The 10,367-nt window shown below is 43.7% G+C and overlaps 2 protein-coding genes across 2 annotated transcripts; both read left to right on the top strand.

Annotated features, from left to right (window-relative positions):
• The first annotated feature begins 5,121 nt into the window (after positions 1-5,121).
• On the top strand, positions 5,122-6,428 carry LOC146886028 (uncharacterized). Its single transcript, XM_085672950.1, has 2 exons — positions 5,122-5,879; positions 6,086-6,428. The coding sequence occupies exons 1-2, from the start codon at positions 5,122-5,124 to the stop codon at positions 6,426-6,428; spliced, it is 1,101 nt and encodes a 366-aa protein (XP_085529076.1).
• A 1,201-nt stretch (positions 6,429-7,629) lies between these two features.
• LOC114183262 (uncharacterized) lies at positions 7,630-9,090 on the top strand. Its single transcript, XM_028070204.2, has one exon. The coding sequence runs from the start codon at positions 7,630-7,632 to the stop codon at positions 9,088-9,090; it is 1,461 nt and encodes a 486-aa protein (XP_027926005.2).
• The last annotated feature ends 1,277 nt before the right edge of the window (positions 9,091-10,367 follow it).

Genomic DNA, 10,367 nt, shown 5'->3' with positions numbered 1-10,367 from the left:
CTCCCTATATTAATAGAGTAATGTGATGTGATAAGAATTTTTAATGATTCATGCACATTAAAAAAAAAGTATATTAACATTTAATATATAGTTAGAAAAGGAATGAAAATGATAAATTTATAAGCTACGTGATATGATAAAAAGAAAGAGAACAATAATAAGTATAAACAAAAATATGGTTGCAAATGAGAGCTCAATCAACAAGTATGTTGCGGCAAATGTTATATTTTATTAAAAATTAGCGGGGCATGGAGACTTATTAAGTGGTGCTTTTTACACCCCAGTATTTTCGTTGTCCACCTTACAAAGTGAGTAAAATATCAAATTGTTCCTAGAGAAGGCTGTATCTACTCCCTTAGCTTTATAATTGAAGAAGGGTAATTGAGGTATTTGAAATTTTATGGCAATGTACATGGAAGTTATGGGAGTGCCAAAAGAAACACCTTATCTAGATGATGCACAAAACTCTAATTGGTTGGAGGCTTTTTACCTCTCCACCCCTACAATTTCTTTGCACGAACACATAAATATTCAAAATGACTATTTTACCTTTCATAATTGTAATTTTCAGATTATATGTTTCTAAAATTTTACGCAACAAGTTTTCAAGAATTGAATGTTTTTTGGAACAAAATTTTAAAATTAAAATTTTTAGAACAATTTTTTCGAAATGTATATAATGTCTTTTGGGAGAAGGGCAGTGGTATTTTTGCCACTACCAACTTCCTCTTACTTCCATTTAACGCTTCAAAAATTTTTTTATTTTATTTATATTTATTTTTTTTATAAAACATTAATATAATATTTTATTATTAAATTTGGTGTTAAATGGAAGTCAAAACTAAAAATGGTGTCAAAATAATTTTTTCCCTCTTATAACACTTCACATAAAATGCATTGTTGAAAAAATTTTCTAAAATATATTAAAATATTACAAGAAAATGTTTTATTAATAATTAATTTTAACAAACAAAAGTTGTTAAACACTATAATAATAAATTTAGACACTAATTTATATAGAAAAAATTATTGTCTACTAAAATAGTCACTGTTATGAAACAAAAATCATAATCAATCGCTAAATTGATTAATAATTAATTATAAATTATTTTAGAAAACAATTCCTTGGGTAGCAAAAACCTTGGTAGCTAATATTTAGTGACTAACTTTCTTTGGTAGCTAAAATTTAGAAACTAATTTAGAGACCAAATAGTTTTTTAGTAATGAATACTTTTTTTATTTTGTATATTGGTATTTAAATTGGTCACCATAGTAACTAATAACTTTTGGTCACTAAAATTGATTGTTAATGATATATTTTCTCGTAGTGAAATGTATTTCAAAAGTAGCTTTTGGAACAAGGTGTTTTTGTTTTGTGTTCTCTTTCTTTTTCTTTCTCTTGGGTTTCCTTTAAAAAGATGAATTTAGGGGAGAGTGTGAAGATGAATTTGAATGAATTTGAGTGGTTGTTTGTTTGTTTGTTTTTAATGGATTTGGAGATTAAAGTAAGTGGATTTGGGGTGAATTTTGTGAAAGTTTGTGAATAATTTGAAATGTGATTGATAAAATAAAAAGTTAAAATAGATAGGATAAAAAGTTTACTAAATTACCCTTGATGATAAAACTAATATGAAGTTTACTAACTTACCTCTTGAAGACAAATACAAATAGGAAGCTTCATTTAGATCTACTTGTAGCAAAAACAACCATACCACAAGCAACATGATAACCCCTTAGCAAAATCTACCACCTACACCACCAATTTGGCCAAATTAGATCCACCATAAAATGAACCATACAACAAAGAGCATAGACAGTCAATCATGCACCAAACAAACATCTCGACCAACCTCCAACACAACTCCAACATTCAACTTGCAACATCCATCATTTATTAAAAATAAGCACTCAGAACCCACCCACATTGCCCATATCATGAACCAACATGACTCCCATAATCACACAATCACACAACTCTCTAACTCACACAACTTTCATTACTCACCTACAAAGGTTACAAAGGTCGAGGACTACCACCACCACATCAACGAAAGCAAAATAAAGCAAATGCAAGTGAATAACAATGTCTCGTGATAAGGTTATAATGGTATAGTTATTATGTATTCTTGTAAATCTTTGCGTTTTCCAAGAGATGAGTTTTGGATATTCACTCGCAAATATGCTCACATCCTTTTATCCAAACACGAATAACGTTCATAATTTGTCCTTGCAAATCATTTAATTTTATTAATCTTTTCATGCGAACACAATGCTAGTGTTTTTCTTCTCTTCTTCTTTCTATGTAAAGGGAGGGACCATGATGTAAGTAGTGGTTGTTGCAACAACGACAATGATAATGAAAGTGATGGTGTGGTACAAATGGTAAAAAAAAATTAATGTTTTTGTATTAGTATTGAGTGAAAATAGTAATTATAAGGGTGTAGGAACAATGACATTGGTTGGATTAATTTATTTTGATGTGCTCTAAACAGTCTCATTGTAAACTATCTAAATGTGTCCTCTTTTGTGTGTTCAATTTTTTTCCTTTGTATTCTTTTAAAAAGGAAAGTAATTTGGTTTGCATTTTTTTCTCATTAAAGATGCAATTTTTAATATGACATTTTATTAATTTTTTGCATCAACAAAAATAAATATATTAAATGGAAGTAATTTATTAATTTCATTCTATACAAAAACAAAATTCTAAGAGAGGTTGATCAATTACATTGAATCTTGATTCTCATTATTATTTTCCTTCCTTTTTGTTAAAAAATAAGAAATATTAATATTGACCATCTTTTGTAGTCAATCTTGATTGATGTTATTTTTTATTAAACCAACTCGTCTTGACATTTAGTTAAAGCTGACTCAACTCCACTTTTATCCTAGATCGACTCATCTAGACCTCCGACCATGTATCTACTTATTTCAACCTTTACTCTCAGATCAACTTGTCTCGACCTTCAATTCTGGGCTAATTCGTTTCAACCTTCAGCCCAAGCCAAATCAGCTTAACCTTTGTGCCTAATGGACTCATCCCAACCTTTGGCCCAATGAACTCGTCTCGAATAGCCCAAGTTAACTTGGCTCTATCTTCGATTAGACCAACTCGACTCAACCTTTTACCTGTGTTGATTCATCATGACCTTCAGCCTGTGTCAACTTGTCTTGACTTCATTCTATCCAACTCGTCTCGACTTTTAACCTGGGTTGACTTACCTTAACCCTGGGTTCGTGACGACTCATCTAAACCTTGAACATGAGTTTACTCATCTCTACCTTTAAATCAGGCAAACTCGTCCTGACCTTCAGCTTGACAAACTCGTCCCAACCTTCAGTCTTTATCAACCTTTCTCAACCTTCGACTTAACAAATTTTTTAAATTTCATTTTTTTTAAAATTATTTTGTCTAAACAAAACATTTTAATACGAAGAATTTTAAATTCTTTAGATACATGAGTTCTTTTTATAAACAACGTCCAAATAAGATCACGTATTATTATTATTATAAATTTTGACATTTCATCTCAAAATCCATCTATATATAAAAATGAATATAAATAAAAATATCTATAGAAAGCAATCATAATCATTCGATCTTTCTAATATTAGAAAATTAAGTTGGTTTTCTGACACTACAAGGCTTAAAGACCAAGAATCGAGTCAATCAAAATTGTCATGGGGATGATTCTTCTTTCCATCTCCTTTCTCAAGAATCTTTTTTCTCCTTAATAAACACTACCTGATTGAAAGTTGTACTGTATGTCCCATCGGCCAAGGTTAGAAAAACTCGTACATAGAAGACTATCAGTCGAACGGCCTGGTAAATAAACTGCGTAGGACCATCGGTCAATCGGCTCTACAAACTAACCACATAGCATCGTTAAAAGACTATCGGTCGAACGGCCTGGTAAATAAACTGTAGGACCATCGGTCAAACGGTTATACAAACAAGTCACAAGCCAACCACGTTCAGGCCCATCGGTCCATCGGTAACACCTAAACGAGTGATATTGATCCCCAATAGCACATCAGTCGATCGGACAAGCACGAGCAGCACCTAAACATAACAAATGACAATCCGTGGATCAACCATCGGTCGCTCAACCATCGGTGGATCCATCTCTTTAGACTCACGTAATCCTTTACATGCGTCCGTCGGTCGATCAGCCATACACAAATCGTTCACTTGTTAAAAACAGGGCATAACTATGCTAGTCAAGCGGCCATCGGTCGCACGGTCGAACAACCAGTCAATCGGGTTAATTAACGTTAAACGATTCAGTAATCTTGATTAAAGGATCATTGGGTCGTGATTAAGGACCCCTAATTACGGGCCCACACCAAAAACTATAAATAGGGCCCAAAGGTAGGTTGGTAAGGATCTTTAATTCGCATTTATTACAGTAGTTATATTGATACACCGATCGGTTCATTACTGACTTAAGCATCAGAGCCCTATAGACAGGTACCCCGATCGTCATCCCAGCAGATCGAGCAGAGCAGTGCATTTTCTTGGAGAAGAAGTTATTGCTGTAGTGAGAAGTGGAGTAAGTTTGAAGAGGTTCTTTGGTAGGCTCTTGATCCCTACACCCGAAACATTTTGGCGCCCACCGTGGGGCCGAGCAGTCTTCTTTAAGACAATATACCCTTATGGTGACCACAAGAAACCGAAATAGCAACATGGACGGAGGAAGAGTGGCAGATGATCAAGCAGACACTAGGGAGATGATAAGGGCGATGCAGAAGAGGATGGATGAGATGCAAAGGAACTATGAAGTGCAGATGCAGATCTTGCGGGAGGAGAACGCTGCCCTAAGGCGAAAGGAAGAAGGAATCCCGTCGACGCCTACCGTACCCGACCCGCTCAGACTAAGTCGGGTGCAGCAGCATCGAGATGCCGAACGAGTGGAGAGTCGCCCTCCACCAACAGGACAGGAGCAATCACAGCCTGCTCGGGTTGAGAAGACGCAGGCGTCGAGGGGAAGTCTGTCGCACGCGATGGCTTAAAGCTCGGGAGCAAATGATGGAGGCCGCCCGTCACGTCAACCGATCCCTGCGTCGGGATTCACCCCCTTCACCCCGTACATTCTGGAGACGCCGTTACCGGAGAAGTGGAAAATGCCGACATTCGACAAGTACGACGGCACGACGAATCCCGACAATCACATGCGGGTCTTCATGCACCAGATGATGTTCCACGCAGTTAGTGACCCCATCTGGTGCCGTGTTTTCTCGACTTCTCTCACGGGGGAGGTGTTGGAATGGTTTTCCGAGCTGCCGTCCGGCAATATTGATTCTTTTGCCACTCTGAAGGCAAGGTTTAGCACGCAGTTCGCACCCCTGAGGCCGGCCATTTTGACGGTCGACAACCTAGTGAACATCCGGCAGGAAGATGGGGAATCACTGAGGAGTTATCTTGATCGGTACAATCGGATGTCGGTCAAGATAAAGGATCTCAGCGACGAGATCGCTCGGCATCACTTCTTGTATGGGCTCCAGCCGGGAGTCTTTGCGGACAAGATAAGCCGCAAGAAACCGAAGACGATGGAGGAGATGAGGGAACGAGCGGCCAAGTTTATACAGATGGAGGATATGCAAGAATTCCGGGTGAAGAAGAGGGAGAAGGAGGATGCTGCAGTCCCGAAGACCACCCCTAGGTTCACAACGTATACTCCCTTGGTCATCCCTCGGGCTAAGATTCTGCAAGAAGCCTTTAATGCCGACTCACTTCCCGTGGCCAGGAAGAAGCCCCCACCTCCCGATGCCGATGGGAGCAAGCACTGCCAGTACCATCGGACGATCGGTCACACCACCGAAGAGTGCCACACGCTCCGTGACAAGATCGAGGAGCTCATCCGACAGAGGCATTTGAAGAAGTATGTTTGGCAGGATCGCCCTTCGCGACGTCCGGTGTGGAATAGAAGTCCCGCACGAAGAGCCCCCCCGCCCGGTGGGAGAAGCGGAGAGAGCCGGAGCCCGAGAGACGAAGGAGAGGATCGTCACGGACACATCGAAGCCCAAGGAGGAGCCGCAGTCGGAGCCAGGATAAACCCTTGAGGGGTTATATCAATACTATCTCCAGAGGTTTCGCTGGAGGAGGACCGAGCTTAGTTGCTCGGAAGAGACATGTTCGAGCACTAAAATCGGTTCACCTGGTGGAGAAGAAGGTCCGGTCGATGCCCCCCATCACGTTTACCGACGAGGACTTCAAGGCACTCGACCTTGATCATGATGACCCGATGGTCATCTCAATCGAGGTGGCCGAATACGGGATCGGGAAGGTGCTAGTAGACCAGGGAAGCTCCGTCAACATCTTATACTGGAAGACTTTCCAGAAGATGAACCTCTCCGAGGACCTGATCGTCTCCTATAACGAGCAGATCGTCGGATTCTCGGGCGAGCGAGTGGAACGAGGGGCTACCTAGATCTTCGTACCAGGATCGGCTCGCGAAAGGACGGCCGAGAGGTAAGGGTTAGATTCCTTTTGGTTGAAGCTAACACCTCCTACAATGTGTTGCTAAGAAGACCTTGTCTAAACGCCTTCGGAGCGATCGTCTCCACTCTACACTTAGCTATGAAGTTCCCATCGGATAAGGGGACAATATGCACCGTGCATGCAGATCAACAAATCGCCAGACAGTGCTACACCGCAGGTTTGAAGATCGCTCCTTATAGCCGTCCCCGAAAGCAGCACCGTTCGGAGGTAGCCATGACAGACTTAGACCCCCGAACGAACACGGAGGATCAGATTCAGCCTGAAGGAGAAACGAAGGAGATCCCGATCGGGAAGCACCCGGGACAAATCACGAAGATTGGGGGAGCCCTTAAACCGGAAGAAGAAGAGCTCCTAAGGGCGGTGATTCTAGAAAACAAAGATCTGTTCGCATGGTCGACCGCCGACATGCCAGGCGTCCATCCAAACGTCATGTCTCACAAGTTGGCCGTCTTTCGGGAAGCCCGCTCGGTTGCTTAGAAGAAAAGGAAAATGGGAGAGGAGCGAAGGAGAGCGGTCGAGGAGGAGGTGAGGAAGCTGGAGGGGGCTGATTTCATCAAAGAAATCAAGTATACTACGTGGCTGGCTAACGTAGTCATGGTGAAGAAGACAAGCGGAAAGTGAAGGATGTGTACAGACTTCACTGACCTTAACAAGGCTTGCCCGAAAGACGCATACCCTCTACCCAACATCGACCGGCTGGTGGATGGAGCTTCGGGGCACAACTTCCTGAGCTTTCTGGATGCATACTCAGGGTACAATCAAATCCCTATGTATGGTCCAGATAAATCCAAAAGGGCGTTCATCACAGATCGGCCAAATTTCTGCTACGAGGTCATGCCGTTCGGCCTGAAGAACGCAGGGGCCACCTATCAGAGGCTGATGGATCGGGTATTCAGGGGGCAGATCGGTCGGTCCGTGGAGGTGTACGTGGACGACATGGTCATGAAGTCGCAAACGGCCTTGGACCACGCGCGTGACCTCAAGGAGGTCTTTCACCAAGTGCGCAAGTACAACATGCGTCTCAACCCGGAGAAGTGTGTCTTCGGGGTGCCGGCCAGAAAATTTCTAGGATTCATGCTGACCGCCCGGGGCATCGAGGCCAATCCCGACAAGTGGCCGCCATCACCGAAATGAGGAGTCCCAGGAATCTGAAGGAAATCCAGCGATTGGTCGGACGATTGACCTCTCTCGCACGGTTCTTGCCCAAACTCACAAAGAAGATCCGGCCGATTTTAAAGATCATGAAGAAGCAGACCGCGAATAAGTGGGATGATCAATGCGAGACAGCGTTTCAGCAGATAAAGGAGATGATCAGCCGTCCCCCTATCATGAGCCGACCGATAGAGGGCTTGCCTTTGCAGTTATACTTGTCAGTGTCGGACGACACGATCAGCGCGACCTTGGTACAGGAAAGTCCAGAGCAACGACCGGTGTACTTCATCAATCGTGTGTTGCAAAGTGCGGAAACGAGGTATCAGTTAATTGAGAAGATAGCCTTGGCGCTATTGACAGCCGCGCGCCGACTGCGCCAATACTTCCAGAGTCACCAGGTTATCGTCCGTACCGATCATCCCATAGCCAAGATACTCCGGAAGCCCGACTTGGCCGGAAGAATGATCGTCTGGTCAGTCGAGTTATCCGAGTTCGGATTGAAATACAAACCTAGAGGATCGGTCAAAGGACAACATTTAGCAGACTTTGCAGCCGAGCTTCACGGACCGATCTCCTCTTCGGAGCAAGTGTGGGTTCTCTTCGTTGACGGGTCGTCGGACAAACGCAATGCTGGAGCAGGAATCGTCATTGAAGGACCGAGCGGTTTCACGGTTGAGCACTCCTTGCAGTTCAAGTTTAAAGCCTCGAACAACCAAGTAGAATACGAAGCGCTGATTGCCGGGCTAAGGCTGGCAAAAGACCTGGGAGCGACAAGATTAAAGTGCAACACCGATTCGAAGCTCGTTGTCGGGCAGGTACAAGGGGAATACCAGGTTAGGGACGACCTGCTGCTTCAGTATTATCACAAGGTGGTCGAAGCCATGAAGGAGTTCGAAGAAATTACCATCCACTACATTCCCCGAGCGGAAAATACCAGAGCCGATAGGCTATCTAAGCTGGCGGAAGGAAAAAAGAAGGGTCAGTTGAAGACAATCATCAGGCAAACCCTGATGAGACCCTCAGCGGGAGAATGCGCGGCGGCAGATCGGTCGGTAGATTGGATGGGGGAGGTCCGAGAACTCCTAAGAAGGTGCGACGCGGGAGAAGTGAAACCGGTAGAGAGACGACGAGCACTCCGGTTCGTGGTGATCGGAGAAGACCTCTATAAGAGGGGCTTTACACTACCGCTCCTCAAATGCCTATCGGGAGAGGAAGCCGAATATATTATGAATGAAGTCCACAATGGCATTTGTGGTATGCACACCGGTCGGAGAACGATTAAAGCGAGGATACTCTGGGTGGGTTATTATTGGCCGACCATGGAGCAAGACTGCGAAGTCATGATACACAAGTGTGAAGGTTGCCAAGCCCATGGAAACGATGTCAAGAAAGCTCCGAACGAGCTACATAGCCTGACAGCCCCTTGGCCTTTCGCATAGTGGGGTATGGACATCGTCGGACCCTTCCCGGTCGACCGAGCGCAAAAGAAGTTCATACTTGTCGCAGTGGACTATTTCACCAAATGGGTCGAAGCAGAGGCCCTAGCCAACATAACCGCTCGGCAGGTCCATTCCTTCGTCTGGTGAAATATCATTTGTCGCTTCGGCCTTCCCCACACGATTATCACCGATAACGGCCGCCAGTTTATCGACAAGAAGCTGAAGGACTTTTATAAGCAAGTGGGGATACGCCACGTGACCAGCTCGGTCGAGCATCCCCCAAACAATGGACAGGCTGAAGCCATGAACAATATCATAGTGGCGGAGTTGAAGAAAAGGTTGGGAGAAGCCAAAGGAGCGTGGGTAGACGAGCTCCCGTAGATCCTTTGGGCATATCGGTGCACCCCGCACGGGACAACGGGAGAATCACCTTTCAATCTGACGTATGGAACAGATGCTATGCTGCCAATTGAAGTAGGAGAGCCAACTCTTCGGCGAGACATGCAGAATCTCGACGTAAACTGTGGACGCCTGCGCGAGGAGTTGGACTGGACGACCGAGCGCATAGAGAGAGCGGCCATGCGAGCTGAAGCGTGCAAGAGGATGGTGGCAATGAGGTATAACGCGAAAGTTAAACCAAGGAGCTTCATCCGAGGAGACTTGGTGTGGAGGAAGACCAACGCAGCGCGCAAAAAATTAGCACAAGGAAAGCTAGCGCCAAATTGGGAGGGTCCGTTCCGCGTAACCAAAAGCCTGCAGAACGGAGCCTATCGGCTAGAATACCTGAGTGGCAAAGAAATACCGAACACATGGAACGCGTCGCACATAAAAATTTACTATAGTTGACATTGTGAATAAAATAAGCGCTTCATGTAACTTCATTTAACAGACGGACCGACTGGGCTCCCTACGGGATCCGAACAAAGCCTGACCGGTCAAGGCGTGGACTTTCAAGAGGAAGTCCCGCTCGGTCAGCGCTGATCCAAGTGATCTGATTAACCCCACTGGTACATAAGTGACACAGGCTGTCCAAGCCGATCAAGGTACTACACTTACGATCTAAACAATTAAAATTGAACGTGCAAAGGTCAATCGTTCGGGTCAAATAATCAAGAGAACATTGCAAGAAACTTGAAAATTTCGTGCCGATCGTCCGACTAGTTCGATACCAGGCGCAGCTAATTAATGAAAATAACTTACACGTTAAACAAAAAAAAAAATGGCCGACCGCCAGCGAGGAACGATAAAAGAAAAATGGCCGATCGGTAGTGCGAAAC

Source organism: Vigna unguiculata, chromosome 5 (genome assembly GCF_037176805.1).
Source record: "Vigna unguiculata cultivar grain cowpea cultivar isolate G323 ecotype 2 chromosome 5, ASM3717680v1, whole genome shotgun sequence".
Lineage (NCBI taxonomy): Eukaryota > Viridiplantae > Streptophyta > Magnoliopsida > Fabales > Fabaceae > Vigna > Vigna unguiculata.
Note: the sequence above shows the minus strand (reverse complement) of the source record. Positions and strands in the feature narration are given on the sequence as shown.